Here is a 21,929-nt window from a genome sequence, read left to right as displayed (position 1 = left end):
GGTTGGGTATTTTCTCATTTAACCCCGGCTCACAGCTCAGCTGCACACAGCTGTTCCATCCCTTCCTCAGTGGGATGTGGGGGAAGAATCAGAAAGGTATAAATGAGGAAACTAAGTACATTTCAATAAGTAAAGCAAAAGTCACTCGCACAGGCAAAGCAAAACAAGGAATTCATTCACAACCTCCCAGGGCAGCCGGGTGTTCAGGCACCCCCAGGACAGCAGAGCTCCCTCAGGAGTGATGGTGATTTGGGAAGACACTCTGAATGTCCCCACTCCCTTCCTCTGGCCCCGATTTATACCAGCTGATGCCATGGGGTGTGGGATGTCCCTCGGGTCACTCGGGGTGAGCTGTCCTGGCTGTGTCCCCTCCCAGCTCATTGCTGCAGTTTTGGGGTGGGGTGAAGAGCAGAAAAGTTCTTGCCTTTCCTCTGCGTCAACGCTGCTCAGCGGTAAGGAAAACATCCCTAATTATCAACACAGCTTCCAGCACAAACCCAAAACACAGCCCGCTGCCCTGGTACATTTCACGCAACCCCAACCAGCAGAGAGATGCTCCGTAGAAAGCTCTCGTCCTGAATCCAGCTTAGCCGTGCAGGAACACCTGGGAGAGCCGGGAGATCAGCAGCCCAAGCGGCCCGGTGCCCCATTCCCCGGGTGATGCTGTTCTGAAGGTCCAGCCCGCTGCCCGAGCCTCCGCTGCATCCCCGGAGCCGCAGCATCGCCGCGGGGCCGGCGGGGCCCGCTCCGGGCGAGCCACCGGGGCTGTCGCCTTGCCGGGGCGGGGTCCGGGCCACCTGCGCGCGGCTCCGCCCGCCCGGCCCGGCCGCGCCCGCCCGGCGGCAGCGAGGGAGCGCGCAGGGAGCCCGGGATTTGGCTCGGCTCGGCTCAGCTCGGATCATGTCGCCATGTCGGAAGTGAGGAAGTTCACGAAGCGGCTCAGCAAGCCGGGCACGGCGGCCGAGCTGCGGCAGAGCGTGTCGGAGGCGGTGCGCAGCTCCTTCGTGCTGGTGAGCGCCGGCAGCGCCGCGCCCGCTCCGCTCGGCGGGAGGAGCCGGGCAGGGACAGGGGCAGAGCCGGGCAGGGACAGAGCCGGGCAGGGACAGGGGCAGAGCCGGGCAGGGGCAGAGCCGGGCAGGGACAGGGACAGAGCCGGGCAGGGACAGGGACAGAGCCGGGCAGGGGCAGCGCTGGGCAGGGGCAGAGCCGGGCAGGGACAGGGGCAGTGGCAGAGCTGGGCAGTGGCAGAGCTGGGCAGGGGCAGCGCCGGGCAGGGGCAGAGCCGAGCAGGGACAGAGCCGGGCAGGGACAGGGACAGAGCCGGGTAGGGGCAGAGCTGGGCAGGGGGTGCGCCGAGAGCGGGGAGAGGAAGAGGAAGAGGCGGCCTGGAGAAAGGGCAGAGCTGGGTCGGGGCTTGGCAGAGCGGGGGATGCGCAGGGAGCGGCGGGGCAGGATTTGGGAAGCGCTGTGCAAGGGGTGAGGAGGGCGCGGCTGGGCAAGGCAGGGGATGGGGATCTGTCTTTGGGGTCCCCTCCGGGTGTGTGGTGCCCACCTGCCGCCACCGCGCCCCTCTGAGCGCTCCGAGCCCGGAGCATTGCCGGGAAGCGGCGCTTGTCCTGGCGTGGGGCGGTGGCAGCAGGAATTATTAACGGGAACAGGAGCGCGGGGCACCCGGCGGACCGGTAGCGGAGTAACGGGGTGCAGACAGTGTGAAACCGGCACATGGATAGGGCAGGACTGCAGGGCACGACCTGGCAGGGCGGGAGGCACAGGCGCTGAGCCGGGAGCCCGACAGATCCCGGGATCGCGCTCCGGGGTCTCGGTGACAGTCACATCGGCGGTCAGATGCGTTTCATGCCGGCATGGGGGATGCTGCAGCAGGTTGTCTTTGTTGTGCTCGCAGCTGTGCAAACGGCAGTGCTGTGCCTTGGGAGGATGCCGGGGTCAGCTCGCAGCTTCCCGGGCTTTGTTGGATGTGTTTCACTGGTGCTCATTGAATTACTCTAGCGTGTAATCAACTTTGACCTTGACTTTGATGGAAGAAAGGTTAGGCAATGGGATATGCAGAAAGTGCAGTACAAGTTCAGCAAATAATCCCCATATTCTCTACTATTAGATTGAATGGCATGTGCTGTTAAATAAATTGAGAGGTTTGAACCTTTCTTTTAAAACATGAGTTTTCTTGTAAATTTACAGATTTCTAAGCCTGAAAAGAAAAAAAAGCCTGATTTCCTCGTGCTAGTTTTTGCTTCATATGTGCAGTTGTTTGAGGATTCTTATGGGCTTCCATGTGATTTGCTTTCCCACTTTCATCAACAATACACAGGAACAAAGGCTTTTTACAATCTGATGGAGCTTCTCATTAAAAATAAAATTGCATATATAGGACCAGAAGAGCTTTGGTATCCTACATGCAAATGGTAATGTGGCGCCTGTGTCAGGTTCTTTCTCTCAGAAGGGGAAGGGATGGGTGGGACTGCAGATGAAGATAAATAAAACCTTGACAGGAACCCAAAGGAGCGTCAGAGTCTGTCAGGCAGCCACTCTTTTTCTGATCCTCTCTAGGGTTTCATTGCCCACGCTGTCCCTGCCAACTTCTCTCTCTTTCTGGCAGGCAAATGCCCAGAGCTGCTGTGCTGCCTCGTGTGTTTGCAGCCAAGCAGCAGAGGAGGGTGAGGGCAGGCAGGTGTTCCTGATCCCCAGGGCCTGGCAGAGCTTCCTGCTTTCGACAGTTCAGCAGCCACGGATAAATCCCAGCACTTCTGCATCACTGGGAAAGGCCATAAGGCACTGCAGTGAGCAAGGAGTGGGCAAGGAGGTGGCACGAGCTTCTAGGACTGTCTCAGATGGCATTTTGACCTTCCTCAGTGATTAAGGATGAGGCTTGCTCCAGCAAAAAGCTGGCTCCCCTCCATCTTCTAGTTTGTCATCTTTGTGAGGAAGAGATGTCTGTGGCTGGTGTGCTGGCTGTTGGGAGGGTACAGAGAGGATCCTGAGAAATGGTGGGGAGTGGTGGAGTGAGGGTGAGACTGAGAAGTCTCAGTTTCTGATCCTGTTCTCAAGGCGAGTCTCAGTTTTGGTGCTGATGGTGCTGGGCAGCTGCAGAGCAGTGTCAGCACCTCCCCATCCCTTCTGCCCTCTGCTTGCCACAGAGGGTGGGACAGATGGAAGGGCCCAGCAGTCAGGACTGTGATCCCTCACCCTGGGGCAGTGCTGAGCTCAGGGGTGCCTCTGCCTACTCACAGGGAGTAGGAGTTGGTGTTTGATAACTGGATGGAGCAGGCTGGCAGCAAGTGATGCACTGTGTCCCAGCATGTCAGGAACTGGGACTTTCTCAAGCAGACTGGACCTGCACTGGAGCCTTTGCCTGGCAGGATCCCATCCTCTTCCTGCATCCTGGACAGAGCAATTATTGAGTCAATAAAAAGTATATGAATAGTTTAATACTGCCTTGGTCATCTTGTCAAGTGCCTTGGCTGTCTGCTTGCCTTGGGGCAATTGTAGCTGAAAGCACAGGTATCTCTGGTGGTGAGCATGAAGGGGATGAAGGGGTGGTGAGCAGAGCTGATGCTGCAGGCACCGGAGCACACAGCTTCATCCACAGGAGGAGTGGGCACCGTGGGGCTCTTTCAGTGTGTTGGCTGAGCTCAGCACTTTGGGCATTCAGGGCACGCCTCGAGACACGGAACTGTCTGGAGTAAGAAGCAGTTTGTAGTCAGTGAATGAAATGCTCATAAATGAAAACATCTCAGGAGGAAAGCTTTTAATGTCATGGAAGTGGTCAGCTTGTCCAGAGCCACAATTCGTGCATTTGAGGAGGTGTCTCTCTGGCCAGAAGCGCCGTGTCCAGCCCGAGGAGTGCGACGTCTGGCTCAGTGTGGTTACAAAGCTGCTGTCTTGCAGGAGCAGTGAAGCCCATGCCATCTTATTTCTGTTCCTGGCTTTTGATTTATGCCTGTCTAGTGCAAGGAGAGTATTTACGTTGTTGACTTTGGCAGGGCTTTGCTGCTTTGTGCCTGTGAAAGGGAAGCATTGGATATGGTGGCGGTTGGCAGCGAGGGGAGCTTGTCCCTTTCCAAGGTGTCCTGGAGTGCCTGTGTCCACACACTGCCCTTTGGACCAGCTGCTAGGATGCAGCCAGAGCTGCTCCTGTCGGGGTGAGCAGAGCTGGAAGCTGCAGCAGTGGAGCCAGCACAGGCTGTGGAGCTCGGGGCACTTTGTGCCCTGTGTGAAGCACGGGGAAGGATGAAGTGCCTTCACCTGGGGCTCCTTTCCCTCTCACTCCGCTGCTGTTCCCAGCATCCCGGCCATCATTCTGGCCTTGCACCTCACTCACAGGCAGGCTGTGCAGGGGAGGTCGTGGTGGGGAGGAGAAGTTCAGCAGGAATCCCTGGAAAGCAGGCACAGCCCTGCAGAGCCACGCCGGGTGCCGCGGGCTCTGAGGAACCCTGCTCCTCTCCATGCTCTTTTCTGCAAGAGCCTGCGGGGCAGATTGTATCAATTTCAGCTCTGAATGGTCCCTGATGTGTGCTACTGATTACAACTAGGGATGAAGTTTTGGCAGGCTAATTGACAAATAATGTCACTGTTTAAATAAACAGACAGTTTTACTGGAAGTGTTTTGTTGGCAGGTGGGATAAATGACACACTTGAAAGATGAAGGGAAATTTTAAGATTAGGTTAAAGAAAGGAGCAGTCAAAGCCCAAGTGTGATAACTTAAACCATCCTTGACTGAAAGATGACCTGCAGCTTAAACCTTGGGGCACCAACAGTAAAATACTGTGTTAGAAGTGCAGCTTCAGAGCCAAAGTGCTGATGATACCTGGGAGAGGCATCTGGGCTGGAGCTCAAAGAGAGCAGCCAGGGACCTCTGGCAGTGGAAGGAGATGGGTGATTTTGGCTCAGACCTTCAGTGCAATCTCCCTCCTCCCATCCTGTGATGTTGCTGAGTAATAGTGGGAAAGTTGAGCAGCAAGGCAGGAGAGCCCTGCTCGGGGGCACTGGCTGTGGGGCAGCTGCAGGGTCAGACACTGCCAGCAGGATGCACCTGAGTGCTCAGGTGGGCAGTCCTCGTTCTGGTGGAAGTGCCTGTGCACCTCTCCTTCACCCCGCCTGCAGCCCAGGGAGTGCAGTGGAGCAGTTCAAGAGCTGTGAGTGTGATCCTGGCTCTTGTGACACTGCCAGGACAACAGCAAGGGCTCTTCCTTCTGCCTGAAGATCCAAATCAGCTGCACTTGTTTGTTGGCTGTGAGGCCAAAGCTGAGACACCCTGTGCCTGCCCTGTCCCTCTGGGCTCTGCTCAGCAGCCCTGGGGCCCCCAAGGAGAGGGGCTGTGTCTCAGCCCACGTGCAAGTTCTCCAGAAGTGCCGTTCTCTCTGTCGTGACAGGGAAATTAAAAGTGTGGGAGGCACCAGATCAGAGCAGCAAGCACTTGACAAAACACAGATGATGCATTTTCCCACAGTTCTGCCAAACCCAGTCATCTGGTGGCAATTTTGAGTCTCGCACAATTGCTCTGATTTTCTTTAGATCATTTCTATACAGTTTAACTGAAGATGCATTTGCTGCTTTGCCATGAAGATTTTAGAAAGGGTGCAGAGCCAGACTGTCTTATCTGAGAAGGAGCAGCTGCAAAAGATTAGCCCACGCTGGGTCAGGCAGGCCAGGGGAGCATCTCTGGGTGTCCCCAGGGCACAGCTTGGTGGCACTCCTGGGTCTGGGCCACACATCTGCCAGCAGTGGCAGTGTGGAGAACCCCTGCTCACAAACAGCTGCGTGGGTCCTCGCCATCCAGAGGTATTCAGAGCAAGTGTCTGCTCTCTGTGTTACGTGGTGCTCGGGGATGTGCTCCCTGGAAGCTCCTCTGAGAGGGTGGGCAGCGTGCCAGGAGGAGATGGGTTTTGTTTGATCCTCCTGGGCTGGGCTCCTATGGGTGGCTGTGTTTCAGTCAGAAGCAAAAAGGAGATATCAAGCTCCTTGATGGTGATACTAAGGAGGTTTTGACTGGAGGCAAAAAGGCATTTTGTTCTTTCTGTGTTTTTTTTTTTTTAGCTTAAACTACATTATTAGTGTCTTGAATTATGCTCATGCAGAGGAAATCAGCTTTCTGCATAGAATCCTCTTTTAATAAGCTAAATTCACTTTGATCAATGTGAATCCTGTTTATATGCAGCGTTTGTAGTGATCTTGGCACTCAAGAGAGACAGAATATATGTGTGTTCCCCCGGGGGCAGTCAGCATGCTGTGTTTGCACAATTTACATAGAAAAACAGACATATATGAGGCACGGGAGGAAATTCTGCCCCTGCCTGAGTGGGCGGGGGTTTTGCTGTTGGTTTAAGCAGGGCAGGGTTTGCCTGCTGTGCCCGGCTGCCTCCAGAGCTGGCCCTGGTGACTCCTGTGGAAGAGTCTCTGGAGGGAATGCTGTTCACAGGGGCTTATTCAAGAAAACACTTACAAGCATTCTTAAAATTAATCACGTGCTTTCCTGAATCAGGGCTCCTGTGCTGTGAGGGGCTGGATTTAGCCCAGGGCTGGCCAAGTGTCCAGGGAAGTGGCTGGGTTTGCCCTGCCTGAGCACACACCAGTTGTGGAGTGGATGAAGGGCACGGCTTGATGGAGAGGAGCAAGACTCCAAGTGCACTCTGGAGCTACGTGGGGACAAATCTCTGGCATACCTCTTAGTGATAGCCAGTCCTTAAGGGATGGAGCAGTTCCTTGCTCTTCTGAGTGCCTGTGTGCTGAGGTATGACTATTACAGGATGAGCTGCAGTCAGTGTGTCCACTTCTGGAGGTTTTTGGAGGCAATGCAAGCTTTTGATAGGTGTAAAATTCTTATCCTTCCCAAGGCATCATTTGAATGTTTACATTAGGATGAGCTGCAGTCAGTGTGTCCACTTCTGGAGGTTTTTGGAGGCAATGACAAGCTTTTGATAGGTGTAAAATCTTATCCTTCCAAAGGCATCATTAGGATGTTTGCATCCTCCTGCCTGTCATAGGAAAGCTCTGGGAAGAGAACAAAGCACCCAGCCTTTACTTGAGTTTATCTCTTACCACTTTTTGCTAGCTGGGGCTTCAGCACTTGCTGGGCAAGGCTCAGGGTGGCTTGCTCTGTGCTGAGGACAATGTCATGCAAATGCAGGTGTCCCTGCACTGACAGCATCTGCCCCAGCCCAGCAGCATCAGTGCAGTCAATGCCTGGAACAGATGGTTGGTGGTGCTGCCTGCAGCCACAGCCAGCACTGCAGCTGGGATTTGTGCTCTCACAATCCATTGAGGGGATGGCTCCTGGGCTTTGTTTCAGCCTGTTCTGGTATCTGGAGATATTTGCAGGTATCTCCCCCAGCACCAGGAGCATCTGAACCAGGACAACCTGCTGCAGTGTGTAGTGTAGCATTGTTTTCTATGTGCAGCTGGGTGGCTCTTTCATCATTTCACTTAGCCCTCTGCATGCTGATTTATTATCTCTAATGGTGCAAAATGCACAAAGATTTTGACATTTCTGTGGCCTGAGAATGCAAATCACAGTCACACACAGCAGCTGAGCAGCAGCCAGACACGGGGTACACGTGTGCTCCAGCATCCCTGGTTAATGGGCCTCCTCACTCCTGCTTTGTGCAAGGAAGAAAAAAGTAATTTCTTATACCTTTGTGGCCATTGCTGTCATCTTAAAAATGCTGGATTATGTTTCTCTGTCACCAACTCTTCCATCTCTTTCATTCCCTTAAAAGTGCAAATCAAAGCTCTCCCTTGCTGGCTCCTCTTTCCTTCAGCACAGCCCTGACTTATCTTTACAGCTTTTCCCTGCCTCCTGCTGCTTCTCTAATGGGGTCAGGGCTGCTTGTTCCTGACCCCTTTCTCACCCCTCTCTCTCGCTGAAAAGCAGTTTCTTCTCTCCCCTATTAATATCTCCTGTCACAGGACTGCTCCTGGGGAGTGGCTGCATCTGGAAGGAGACTCTGTGCTGGTCCCCAGCTTCCCCACTGCCTCATCCTGCCCCTGGCTCATGCTGGGTGACATCCCCCTGCAGCCTGGCCCCTCTGTCCCCTCAGCAAGGACACTGCAAGGGTCTGTGTGTGTCAGGGCTGGCTCCATGTGTGCCAGGGCTCTGCCACCCTGCCCAGCACAGGCTCTGTATGTGGCCCTTGGGGACATGGGGGAGCTGGAGCAGGGACTCCAGGGAGCTCTTGTGCCAGCCAGAAAGGGATGGGGGCACACGGGGACATGAGAGGCTTGGCAGGAGCTGTGTTTGTGACAGGGGCAGGTAGAAAGGTCGTGGTCAGGGGAGGGAAAGGGAGTCTCCATCTCTTGGAGGGAGATGATGGTGCTGGCCAGGGTGGGCTGAATGCCCACAAAGCTGGTGTTGAGGGACACAAAGCCAGCTTCCAGCAGAGAACTGCTTTCCATGGCACTTTCGGGTTCCAGGAGAGTTGCACTGGACTCAGGTTTTTCTTTCCCTGTCTGCCTGGGGAGCCCTAAACTCTCCCTTGTCCTGTTGCATGATGCTGCAATGGTAGGGATGTTTTTATTTGGGGAATCTTTGAGGTGCTTCTGTTGACAGCAGCATTTTGTCTGTGGGTGATTGAAGCCTCCAAGAGCCCATCCCTTGCAGAGCCTCCCCTGTGTTTGCTGGGGGGGACAGAGTTAAACTTTACAGCCCCTGTATCAATGCCTGCAGCCTGAAAATGGAGCACAGATGAGGCTGAGACAACTTCCTGAGCTGCTGAAACCACCACTGACAGGCTGGGGCTTGGCTGCACTGCTGGGGTGCTCACTCTGCTGCTGAGGCAGCCCAAAACTGCCCTGTGGCTTCCTGCCCTGCTCTTCCCCTGTGCTGCTCCCTGGGCCTGGACAAGTGTCTCGCTGGTGCTGGTTTGTCCCTGCCCCAGAGGGGTGGCAGTGTTCCCCTCTGCCTGGGCAGGGGCTGTGCTGTTAGCTCAGCCCTGCGTGCGAGCAGCTGCCCGGGAGAAAAACAAGAGTTTGAGACAGACAGGAAAGGGAGGGGTTCTGCTTGTGTGCCATTAATTGCTTTAAGATGTTCTGGATCTGGCTATTCTGGATTTGGATGCTAAATATAAAACTGATACTACATAAATAAATGATGGAATACGAGTGACATCTGAAAAGCAATTTGGGATGTTCCAGCTAAGGACCTAAATAAATAACATGTATTATTGTCGTTGTAATTACTATTTTCCTTTTTTAGCATGCCTGTGTTACAGAATGCTTTGAGAAGTCATATCTGGCAGAAATTCAGTTATCCCATAGAAACCAGTACCCTTTTGCCAATTTCTATTAACTCTGTTGTTTTTGAAGGAGAAAATCAAAGCTGTGACGTGTTTGCACCTCTCCCATGCTCTGCAGCAGATGCTCAGCTGGGTGCAGGTGCAGCTTGGCTGGCAAAGAGCTACCCTGGTCCCTCCCTCTGCTCCTCAGGAGAAGGGCTGGATTTGAGCTGGGATGTCCCAGTGCAGGCAGGGATTCAGGGGCTGGATTTGAGCTGGGATGTCCCTGTGCAGGCAGGGATTCAGGGGCTGGATTTGAGCTGGGATGTCCCTGTGCAGGCAGGGATTCAGGGGCTGGATTTGAGCTGGGATGTCTCAGTGCAGGCAGGGATTCAGGGGCTGGATTTGAGCTGGGATGTCTCAGTGCAGGCAGGGATTCAGGGGCTGGATTTGAGCTGGATTACCTGTGCAGGCAGGGATTCAGGGGCTGGGCACTGGAGACTCCATGGCAGGGGGTACTGAGCTGTCACTGTCACACAGCAGCACTTGGTGATCCTGAGGAAGGTCAGGCACAGGGACAAGGGTGCTGAAGGCAAAGTGCTTGTCCTGATGCAGTGCCCTGTGCAGGAGCAGTGCTGGATCACCTCAGGTGTGAGCTCATGCCAGACAAGGGTCATGTCCCCAGCTGCCACTTGCCAGGGCTCTCCCTGCTGGCCCTGCTCTTGTTCAAGGCATGGTTTTCAGGGGTGATGTGTGGAGGTGAAGTGCAGGGGGCTGGAGTGGCAGCACTGCCTTCTAGGCTGGGCCACTCTCACTTGGGCTGTGAACTCTCACTGCTTCATTGCAATGCAGCTGTGTTCTGGGGCCTGCTTGCTTAAGTGATTATGCAAGAATCTCAAGCTTTCAGAAAAAAAAAACCAACAAAACAGTGTTCATGCCCCTCGTGGCTGTAGAACTCTGCTTCAGAATAGGATCTGCTAAAGGCTGCGGACTGTGGAGTCCACTTCTGAGTAAGTGTAAGGAAAATGAAGAGTCATATGCTGATTATTCTGGCTTCCTGTATTTCTGAAGCAACTTGTAGACACTTCAAGGCCTGAGTTCATTTTATTTGACAGGCCTAATGATGACAGATAAATGTTTGCATGTCTACAGTGACATCCACTTTTTATGTCTTCAAGCCTTCTCCAAGCTGGTGTCTCACACCAATACTGTGTCACTCTCAGGGACAGCAGTGTGACTGTAGGCACTTGCTTTTTCACAGGGAAATGAGCATTACATTGAAAAAAGAGACTTCCATCTTACAAAATACCCAGAGCCCGGGTTCTGGTGCCACCCAGGGCTGTTGATGCAGGAGGGGAGGGCTGTGGGTCGGTGAAATGCTTTTGCACAGAGCTTGGGGTGGGTGGAGGGAAGCACAGGAGAGGGGGCTGGCTTTTGATTCGAGCTTTGGGATGGAAAGAGTGAGTCATTTCCACCGCTGATGTTTTCTTGCAGGGTGCCAGCACTGTGCACTCATCCTCCCCTTCCCCAGCACATGGCTTTTCATTTCTCTGAGCTCCTGGAGGTGCAGGGCAGCAGTGGGGCACAGCAGCCCGGTGCTGCTGCTCTGCATCCAGAGCTGGCACACAGTGGGGTGGAGGTGGGACTGTGTGGACTCTGAGCCACAGCCCTGTCCAAGGAGAGCCTTGGCAATGGTGTGTTGCTGTCCTGCTGCCCGTGGAGAGCTGTGCAGATCCTTGCTCTGAGCTGTGTTAGCACCTGATCACTCCCTGGCAGGCTCCATCTCCTCACCAGTTCCTTCTTCCCTTCCTGATTGCCCCTGGGGCTCCTCTCCTGCCTGCAGTGCACACCTTCTCTGCCAGCCCCTCTTGGCCTCCCTGAGCCCATCTCCTGCCTCTCACAGCTACACAGCCCAACCTTTGCACACTTCATCCTTCCCATGATGTGCCCCTGCACAGATCCATCCCCAGATGGGTAAAACCCACATTCCCTATTCTACCCTCCCCTGCACCACCTTGGGCCAGCTCCTGAGACCCTTCCCTCTCCATTCCTCCCCTGCTTCTCCTCCTTCTGGTGAGGTTTTCCTCCCTTGCCTTCTCACAAGATGCTCTGTGTGTTTGCATGCCCAGCTCACAGTCCATCCCTCTCACCTGTCCAGGTGCACCCATGGTGTCTCAGTGTTTTGGTGTCTTCAGCAGAGCCTGGATTCCTGTCTGGACATTTTTCTTGTGCTTTTAAACTTCTTTCTGGCCAGTGTAAAAATAGTTTTGTCCTGCTCCTACCCAGCTCTATGGACTGTTTTTCGCCCTTGAAGTTTTATCATTGTACATCTGCTGCATCCAGCTGAGTGCTGGGTTTGCAGCAGGCTTGTGGACACCAGCTCCCCATCACCTGCTGAGAGCTGTCTCATTGCCTCCCTGCTGATTTCTTCCCAAAATGTGGCTTTGCTGAGAAGCCCAAACCTCTTGGCATCAGCAGGGCTGCACTGTGTTCAGTGTTGTGGCTGCTGGCATATGTGCTGACTCACAGTGTCTCCCTGCTTGCCCTTCCTCCCTGCTCTCTGCTCCCACCTCTTCCCTTCTCCTGGAGTTCTGAATCCAAAGTCGTTGGGGCACAGGCTTTATTCTGCCTTTGCAGAGGTTTGTGGCACTTACATAAAGATTGGATGGCCAAGCCCAGAGTTTATGGGTTTTCATTATTCTTTCTAATGCCCAGCAGCCTGCAGTGATGACTTCTCTGTGAATCTGAGCTTTTGTAAACTGAGCTCTGTAGCCTTTCTGCAAGCTCCAGTGTGAGTGTGTAAATGGGATCAGATGGCAGTGCAGGAGCTGGGGGTGGGAAAAGTGAGGAGTCACAAATGTGATACTGAAAGAGCTCTTAAAGGCCACACAATTTGAGTTTTCCCTGACCTGATCTTTGAATCCCTGGCTGTGGAAACGCTTTTCTGTGGATAGAAATTGCTCATTTCCATATGCCCATATGGTTTGCCAAGTGAGTTTGCTCAGTTCCCAGGCATCATTTGAATTCTCTCATGTACAGTCAGGTTTCTTGAGCAAAATAAAAAAGTGGGGACTCCTCTCTGCTGTTGTTGAGGTATCCTCACATTTCCAGGTGGTGCATTGCAGTGGGGAGTGGTCTCTCTGCCCTGGAGTGCTGCCAGTCTCAGAACTGATGTGATTTTAGCTGTGACAGGTGTGTCCCTAGGGTAGTTGTACCATGTCCATTTCCCCCTCTTTTAGCTTTTAATTCTCCAAATTGACTTTTCCTCTTATTTTCTGTGTATTCACCTACTTGGCCCTTTGGTATTTAGTTTCAAATTTGGGCTTTTGCTTGGCTTTCCACCTAAGTGCATTGCAGAGTTGCAACAGATGAGGCAGCAAATAGGCTGTAAAATGGTCACTGAATTTTGGGGAGCAGTTGTACAGTCTGAAATAATACAGTTACACACATACACGTGATCTGTCCTCTTCCTCCTTCTCTCTTCAGCTGCTCCAAACAACCAGCACCTTAAAAACTCATCTCATTTGTGTCTCTCTTGCTGCTTTGGGATGTGCTGCACACACTGGGTAGGGCTTCATTTCTGAGGATGTGGGAAAAGTCCCGTGCTGGGGCTGCTGAACCTGCAGGTTTTTCAGTGGAAGGCCCAGAGGAAGTGATGCAGAGCAGGGTGTGTATGTTTGTTTGTGTGTGTGTTGTGTATTTGTGTGTGTTTGTGTATTTGTGTGTGTGTTTGTCTTTTGTGTATTTGTGTGTGTGTGTGTTTGGGGTGTGTGTGTTTGGTGTGTATTTGTGTGTATGTTTGTGTTTGGTGTGTGTTTTGTGTGTGTATTTTGTGTGTGTGTTTGTGTCTGTGTTTGGTGTATGTGCGTGTTTTGTGTGTTTCTGTGTGTGTGTTTGGTGTGTGTTTGGTGTGTGTGTGTTTCTGTGTTTGGTGTTTGTGAGTGTGTTTTGTGTGTGTGTGTGTTTCTGTGTTTGGTGTGTGTGTATTTCTGTGTGTGTTTGGTGTGTGTGTATTTGGTGTGTGTGTGTTTCTGTGTTTGGTGTTTGTGTGTGTGTTTTGTGTGTGTGTATTTGGTTGGTGTGTGTTTGGTGTGTGTGTGTTTGGTGTGTGTGTGTGTTTCTGTGTTTGGTGTTTGTGTGTGTGTTTTGTGTGTGTGTGTGTGTTTCTGTGTGTGTTTGGTGGCCGTTGGGACCAGAGAAGTGAAAGTCCAGTGTGGTGCAGCTCCAGTGCTGGGCTTGGCTTCCGCTGCTGAGGACTTGTGTCACTGCAGAGGGGCCAGAAAATTGGTTACACAGGAGCCAAGCCAGCCTGGTGTGCCACTTTCTTCTCTGGATATTGTTTTAAATGAGGGCTGAACTCATAGGACTGAAAACACAAAGGCTTTCTCATAGTTTTCCTTTGGCCTCTGCTTTAAAAAAATCCCCAAAGGAAACATTTTCCATTTTCTGTATGTTCACATCACTTGGGTTTTATCTGTTGTAATTCTGGGAGAAACTGATCTCAGAAGAACATTAATCATATATAACAAAAAGGTGGTGTGTTTTTATGGAATTCAAATGCAGAACACTGGAAGACATTGGTGTGTGTTTGGTGTGTGTGTGTTTCTGTGTTTGGTGTGTGTTTGTGTGTTTTGTGTGTGTGTATTTCTGTGTGTGTTTGGTTGGTGTGTGTTTGGTGTGTGTTTGGTGTGTGTGTATTTGGTGTGTGTGTGTTTCTGTGTTTGGTGTTTGTGTGTGTGTTTTGTGTGTGTGTATTTGGTTGGTGTGTGTTTGGTGTGTGTGTGTTTGGTGTGTGTGTATGTTTCTGTGTTTGGTGTTTGTGTGTGTGTTTTGTGTGTGTGTGTTTCTGTGTTTGGTGTGTGTTTGTGTGTTTGGTGTGTGTGTATTTCTGTGTGTGTTTGGTTGGTGTGTGTTTGTGTGTGTGTTTGGTGTGTGTGTATTTGGTGTGTGTGTGTTTCTGTGTTTGGTGTTTGTGTGTGTGTTTTGTGTGTGTGTGTGTGTGTTTCTGTGTGTGTTTGGTGGCCGTTTTGACCAGAGAAGTGAAAGTCCAGTGTGGTGCAGCTCCAGTGCTGGGCTTGGCTTCCGCTGCTGAGGACTTGTGTCACTGCAGAGGGGCCAGAAAATTGGTTACACAGGAGCCAAGCCAGCCTGGTGTGCCACTTTCTTCTCTGGATATTGTTTTAAATGAGGGCTGAACTCATAGGACTGAAAACACAAAGGCTTTCTCATAGTTTTCCTTTGGCCTCTGCTTTAAAAAAATCCCCAAAGGAAACATTTTCCATTTTCTGTATGTTCACATCACTTGGGTTTTATCTGTTGTAATTCTGGGAGAAACTGATCTCAGAAGAACATTAATCATATATAACAAAAAGGTGGTGTGTTTTTATGGAATTCAAATGCAGAACACTGGAAGACAGGTGGCTGCTGGTTTTCAGGCACTAAAAGTTTAAAATAGAAATGTTCTTTCCTATACTTCTCTTGAGCAAGCTGTCATTGTGAGCCTTTGTTTATAAAGCAAATAAACAGAATTTTATATGCTTTGCAAAATGATGCAGAAAGGTGACAATTTTATCTGACTTAAGTATCCTCCTCTTTGTTAATGGATAATTCCCTTGCTAAACCTTTCCTTTGCTCTCTCTCTGCTGGTTTCTGTCTTGGGGAGGGTTTGGGCTCAGGCTGGCAGAGGGCAGTGGGACAAGCAGGGCACTGAGGACAAGGACCTTTCTTGGGTTTTCCCTCGTTCTGGGCTCTTTGTGCTCGTGCTTGGCCAAAGGCAGAGCCTTGTGTTGGTGTTTGTGGGCATGTTTCTGTTGAAGTAATTCCTCTGAATTTCCTGTTAAAATGCCAGCCAGCTCGCTTGTGGCGGGGAGTCAATACTGCCATAGACAGGCTGTTGTTGTGCTGTGCTGCTGTCCAAGTGGAGCCTCGTGACCCAGCATGGCCGGGGCTCCAGCACAGCAGAGAGCCCTGGGCACAGCCCCGTGCTGGGCACAGCACAGGACAGAAAGAGCCGTGTGTGCTTTTGGGAGCAGGCTGCTGTGGGGGCTTCAACCTGAGGCTTTTTAAAGAGGGATGAGTGGGCTTGTCTGGGAGGGTGCACTGCTCTCATGTTATCTTTGTTTAAAATCAGGCTTGTTTTTCCCTGAGGTGTTTCACTTGTTTTTTATCCCGGCACAGTGAGCCACAGTGCTTTGGGCTGGGTGCTGCTGCTGGGAGTGCTCTGGTGCATCCACAGGAGAGGAAAGCCCAGCCCAGCTGTCCCTGCTGTGTTCTCAGGAGCATCACAGTGCAGTGCCTGCCTGCCCTGGATGAAGAGCTGCTGCGTGTGCCACAGAGCAGGAGCCTTTGGCAGCACTGCACGTTTTTTCCTGCAGAAATGGATTGATTTTGTTGCTGGACTGGCAGCATTTCTTTGTGCTTGGGTATTGGCTTCCCCTGTGGAGGAATTTGTGGTTTCTAAGACTCTAATTACTTTAGTGTAATAGTTTTTCCTCTGCTTTTGTAATGACTTTGGTGGGTGCCATCTGCTGTTGTGACAGTGCTGGGCAGTGCTCTGAGCCTGGGGTGGTGTGGGGTGTACACTTCAACCTTCAGGGAAACTAAGACTCTGAAATCCCATTTTCAGCATTTAAAGCTTTATCTCCACCCTTTCTGGACTGATGGGAGTGCATGGACTCAAAGGGTCAAAAGGACAACAGATATTTGGGGTGGCTCCCTCCTCACTCACGGGTCTGTTTGCAGGGACCCCATCTTGCCTGGCCCTGCTGGCAGCCTGCACAGTTTGGGGTGGAGGGAGGGGTTTGTTTCCTCGATGGCAGCAGGAGCCAGGCCACATCCTTCCTTCAGCAGCTGCTTTGCTGACAAACAGCTTGACCTACATCTGCTGGCTGTGCTTCAGAGGCACGGCAGACTCGGGGTGATGAGCTGGGTGTGAGCGTGGTCAGCACCACACCGAGCTGCTGCTGTGTGCTGAGACAGGGGATTGGCACACCCGGGGCAGGGCAGCCCTAGGGACTGCATTTCTGACAGCAGAAATGCCTGTCTGGGTGCTGCAGAACCCTTCTGGGTGCCAGTGCACATCCCTCCATCCCTCGGGCATCAGGTGCATGTCACAGGGCCTGGCACTGGTTTGTCAGATGTAGATCACAGCCTGCACCACACGTTTTTTCCAATATCATTACATCCACCAGGCCAGAAGGGCTGCAGCAAGTTTTATGGATTTTTTTTCGTATTTGTTGCAGGCAGTGCTCCATGAGTTTGCAAACATCTCATGTGAGGATCTGGGATGCTTTGCAGCTCTTACCCTTCAGCTGTCATTGGATCCCACGAGGATGACTGCCAGGACTTTGTCCTGCTGGTCATCAGAGGTATCAGATCTAGAAAAGGAATCTCATCAAAGCCCCAACTTTTTAAAAAGGTGGCTTTAGAAACACAGTCCTAGTTTCATGACCATGTTGCAAAACAAAAAAGGACTAAAAATACTGTGTGACTGGGAGGCCTGCATTCCCAAAGAGATGTGGAGGGCTCCTAGAGGGACTCTGATTTAGTTACAGCTGCTGCAGAGTGAGGTGAGAGGGGGCCTGGTGTGAGTTCTTGGGTCATGGCCCTGCTTTAACCTCCAGGGCTGCTGAGTTTGGCAGGATTGCTGCAGTGGGTCAGAGAGGCTGGCAGAGCTGTGTGCCTGCTCTGAGGGGCCCTGCCTGCTGGCCTGGGCACGACAAGCTCTGGGGCCCCACACCTGCAAATGGATGTCCTGTTAATTCACATTAATTTGCAAAGCTCGGCAGACTTTGAGAAGTGCACAGTGCTATCCTGAAATAAGACCAGTGTTTCGGGTGATTAACCAAATTCAATTAAGCATTTAATGTGCATGAGACTGACAGAGAGTAAATGAGCTCTTTCTCTGTTTACCTGTTGGGTTTTTCAGATTCCTGTTTTTCACATGGACTCTTTCTTTTCTTATTAAATCCCTGTACAGCTCAGGTCCTGGATGTAGAAGCAAGAAGTTCTGTGTGTGCAGTGGGACTGGCAGCATTTGTCACCCCATTCCCAAATCCCTCATGGCTGAGGGAGCTCCCTGGATGCTCTGGCATCCAGCCTGGGCGCTCTGCTGCCTGACCTTTGTCTTTCTCACTGGTAATCTGAGGAGTGTGAGGTTCCTTTCAGGACTGTGCAAGCAGTAAGGCAAAGTTTTCAGAGAGTGATTAAGAAGGGAACTTTTTCAGATAACTGAGCTAATTCATGCTGGGTTTCTGCAGCATGGAAAGGAGACATTTTGAATGCAAAACTGTCTGAGGCAGGAGGTTTTTCATTAATGCATCCCAGGAGCCAAAGGATGGTCAGGAGGCAGAGGCACAGGACCTTTGGCTAGGATTGGTTATGGAAGAGCAATGTTGACTTCCTTGCTTATCTCACATGTCACAGAAAATACTGAGTTGTTTGGACTCTAGGTGGTGTGGCTGTTTATCCAGTGGTGTTATACAATGCTGAGCTTTCAGTCCTCATTTGGGACTCATGTTTTTAAGCTGCAGGTTGTGTTGTGTTCAGCAAGAGACCTTGTACTGGTCTGGTCTTTAACTCCAGTCATGGTGAGCAGTTCATCCCAGAAAAGCCATTTGACTGGAGAGTAACATGTGCTGCCCATGGGGAAGCATCTGAAGTTCCTCTTCTGAGAGTGGAGAGCCCAAGGCTCCTGTCCTGCAGGGGTGTCCTGTCCAGAGGCAGATGGCATCACATGCTGCTGCAGGGCTTCCACAAACACTGTCTGTGGCTGGGCCAAGCATCAGGATTTTGGTCAAGGTTCAAAACAAGGCAAAGGTGATGGGTCAGAATTTGGCTCCTGTTTTATTGTGACCACTCCTATACAGAGTCACTGGTTGGCTTTTGGTGTGAAGTTTGATTTTCATGATGCATGCTGAGAGCCTGACTCTTGCTCGTGAAGCCTGAGGTCAGGCTGGGCAGCTGAGATGGCATTTGCCTGCTTCAGAAGTTGTTTTTCTCATTTTACTAAGTTCTGTTTTCTGGACTTGTTACACAGACAAAATAGGTACAGTAAAGAATGTAATGAAACTCTCCTAATAGTTTTTGCTCGTGACTCCAGGGATTTTTGGAGAAGTTCCTCTTATTTCCCTGAAATGTGAGTGAGAATAAAACTGGCTCTAGCCCTTGGCTGTGTCTGGGCTGTGATTTATGGAGAGGGCTTTCCTGTCTTTCCAGAGGGATGCTGTTCTTCCTTCCATGGGCTGAGATTCCTGCTTTGGCAGTGGTAGCTGCAGCCTTGCTCTCACCATCCCTAGGAGAGCACAGCTCTCATCTGCTCCTCAAGCAGAGCCAGCCCCGAGCTGAGCAGAGCCAGTGCAGGAGCCTTCCTGTGTTTCTTCCAAGCTGTACAGATGAGCTGCTCAAACATAAAGATGCTGGATCTTGCAGCTGTTAGAGCTATGGCCTGTCCAGGAGGCTTTCTTGCTCCATTAGGAAATTAGAGACTGTGCTGAGACAGAGCAGCACAGTGCTTCCTTTCTTCCCTTGGCTTATTGCTTCAAACTTAACCCTTCATTTCCCTCTCTGCTCATCAGTGGTGACCTGCAGCACAGGAGCATCAGAGTGCTGAGTAATGGGCAGTCCAGTTGTCACACAGTTTGAAACGAAGCACAAGGTGTTAGTTATTGGTTATTTTAGAGGTTACACATATGTAATATTTTTCATAATCTGTTTTTCCTGCAGGAAAAAACAAAAGTGGTGGAACCCTTGGACTATGAGAACGTGATCCTTCAGCGCAGAGTTCAGATCTACAGCGATCCCCTCCGGGACCTCCTGATATTTCCAATTGAAGATGTGTCTGTGAGTTTGCTCTGGCTGCTTCCCATCTTTGAGGCTCACTCGTCTCCTGTCCTGCTTACCTTGGCAAATTTCCACCATTAGCCACATGTTAATTTTGGCTGCATGACTGACACATAAAACCAAAATGACCCACTGGTGGCTTAGGCCCACCACATTTATTTAAAGTGAATGTCAAGCCCTGAAGATGGAGTTTGTGCTGAAAAAGTTCTCCTTTTTCCTGCAGATCTCGGTCATCGGCCGACAGAGAAGAACTGTCCAGTCCACAGTGCCAGAAGATGCTCTAAAGAAAGCTCAGAGTCTCTTTGTCAAAGAGGTAGGGACAAAGCCCATGTGACACCTGCCTTCAGCCCTTGATAGCCCTTGGACAGCATGCTCAGCTGTAGCTCCTGATCTGCAGCATTGCAGGTCCCTTGGCTTCTCCTTTGTGGGCAGCCCTGCACAGGAGAGCTCTCACAGGTATCTCACGTGCAGTGTCCTTGCAGTGGGTTTGGGACACAGCCAAGGTGTGTGGCTTTGCACCACCTGCCTGACAAGGGGATCCACACCCTCTCTGGAGCATCTGGAGTGCTGTGGGTTTGTTGTGAAGTGCAGCAGAACAAGAAGCGATGGTCATGTCGAGTCAGACGCGCTGTGTTTCTGAGGACAGAAAACTTTTGCCTTCTGGAAAACAGTCTTCTTCCAAATCACTACTCCTTTTTTAGAGCCTTGGAGTGATGTAAATCCAAAATCTGTAGCTGTGTGGCAGGCCAGATGCTGTGTGATTTTTCTCTGTGCTGAAAGGTTCCTTATGAAATTCTGCATTGCTACATGAAACAAGTGAAGGAGCCTTGCCCACGCCCTTCCCGCTTGTGCTTACCTCACCCTGCAGTGTGTAACCTCTCAGACTCGTGCTGGGCTTTGTTTTCCTTGCTGTAGCTTTCTGAGAGCTGCATTGTTTTCCTTTCAGTGCATTAAAACCTACAGCTCTGACTGGGTCGTGGTAAACTACAAATATGAGGAATACTCAGGAGACTTTCGGATGTTGCCATGGTAAGTGCCGTGCTCCCTAGGAATGCTGATGTGTGATCAGAGGCCTTAGCAGGAGCAGCCTGCCCTTTCCCTGATGCCTTTCTCTGACCCTGCAGGTTAGAGCCAGAGGTTTGTGTTGTCCTGCCATTGTCCCTCAGCTCTGGCAGGGGGATCAGAGGCCTTAGCAGGAGCAGCCTGCCATTGTCCCTCAGCTCTGGCAGGGAGATGCCCACAATGTTGTGTGGGTCAGTGCTTCACACCCCACCCTCCAGTGTGTGCACACCTGCTCCATTTGGGATGAAGACAGACTGCAGCCCGGACCTGTGGCAGGATAAATAAATGGCAGCCTGCACATCCTAGCCCAGGAGCCCCATTGTCCCACTGGGCTGATGTTCCCTGTGTGCCTCACACTGGCCAAGCAAATCCCCCCTGTGCCCCAGTACGGAGAGGGTGATGTGACATTGCTGCTGGTGCTGCCAGTGCTGGGGAGTTCTGTGCTTGGAAACGCTGGGCTGTGCCAGTGCTGTGCCAGTGCTTCCAGCTCCGGAGCTAATTGGGTTTTTCAGACAGGCACATCCATCTCAGGTTTCTGCTGGATTGTTATTTTCTGTGTGATGGCGCCTGCTCTGCTCACTGCCCACACTCTGGGCATGTCTGGACCCCTGTCCAGGCTGCTCGTGTGCTGGAAGCTTGTTAAATGCTTTTTCTTCTTAATTGGATGTAGTGGGTGTGTTCTGAGGGTCTCGAGGGGATGTGAAGCAGCAGTGGAGTCATACTGTTGATTAAATAATGTTAAAATTTTTGAATAATCTTGTAGTCTGATCTTGCTTCTTCTTTGGTAAAGATGCAAGATAAACCACAGTGCTCTCTCTTTGTTCCATAAATGCAAGTCAGCAAAAACTCTGCAGAATCCAAGAGCTAACAAGAGAAAGCTAATTACAGGCTGCTTGTGCCTAATTTCCATGAAATGCACTCAGAACTTAGCTTTCCCCAGCTGTAAGGAGCTGTAAGTCTCTTGTACTCTGTCTTCTGTAGCCTGCACTTTGGCTGCTGCTTCTGGAGCCAGCATCAGCTACTGGCTCATACAGCCCTCATGTTCCACTCATTAAACATGAAAATGTGTTGTGATTTCAGCAAATCCTTTAGGCCAGACAAGATTCCAAGCCATGTGTTTGAAATCGATGAAGACTTTGAAAAGGATGAGGTAAGGAGAAGGTTGGTTTTTTGTTGTTGGGTTTTTTTTTTTAATGTATTCCTGTTAAAAAAAAAGCAGGAATACATTAAGAAGTTAACTTCACAAAGCAAAGGTAGAATTCAGTTCCTAGGAGCAGTTTTCTGGTGAGTTGCTTTCTGCTGTGAAAATGGGATCAAAAGTGAGGCAGTGATTTATTTCAAAGTATGACATGATAATCTCTTGGAGCCAAGGGTCTCCTAAGTTATCTGGAAGATTAGTAATATTTCTCATGTTTTTTTCCCTTGAAACAGAACATCATAGGAAGAGGAAAAAAAAGAAGCCAAGTAGATACTCAGGAAATCTCTTCATGTCCAGAACCAAAACTGGGCAGTCTCTTTTTCAACTCCACTGTGATTCTGGGGTTCACCTCTTAGAAAGTTTTGTGCTTTACCACATAATCAGCAATTTTTCATCAGTCCCTTTGACCCACCCTGCTGACAGTGTGTCAGTCCTGCTTTGTACATCCCCTGCCAGTGCTTGGTTTTTTTGGATGCTGCAGGTGCCATGTTTCCTGCCCATGAATATCACATTTGCTGCAGAAGGGATGGGCAGTGTTTTTCTGTTTCAAATACCACGTGGAGACTAGTCCATGCACGTGATATGAGGAAGTTTTTGTTTACAG

The 21,929-nt window shown here is 51.1% G+C and overlaps 1 protein-coding gene across 4 annotated transcripts in view; it reads left to right on the top strand.

The window, feature by feature from the left end:
• Positions 1–809: 809 nt before the first annotated feature.
• DOCK11 (dedicator of cytokinesis 11) overlaps positions 810–21,929 on the top strand; it is a 77,911-nt gene continuing 56,791 nt past the window's right edge. For all 4 annotated transcript variants that reach the window (XM_039717422.1, XM_039717425.1, XM_039717423.1 and 1 more), the window contains exons 1-5: positions 810–1,010; positions 18,949–19,065; positions 19,289–19,378; positions 20,012–20,094; positions 21,208–21,277. In XM_039717422.1, coding sequence (XP_039573356.1) covers positions 909–1,010; positions 18,949–19,065; positions 19,289–19,378; positions 20,012–20,094; positions 21,208–21,277 — 462 coding nt within the window. In that variant the 5' untranslated portion in view covers positions 810–908. The remainder of the gene's footprint in view (positions 1,011–18,948; positions 19,066–19,288; positions 19,379–20,011; positions 20,095–21,207; positions 21,278–21,929) is intronic.

Source organism: Passer montanus, unplaced genomic scaffold (genome assembly GCF_014805655.1).
Source record: "Passer montanus isolate IOZ18808 unplaced genomic scaffold, ASM1480565v1 scaffold38, whole genome shotgun sequence".
Taxonomy (NCBI): Eukaryota; Metazoa; Chordata; class Aves; order Passeriformes; family Passeridae; genus Passer; species Passer montanus.
This window is presented reverse-complemented; position numbering and strand designations above follow the sequence as displayed.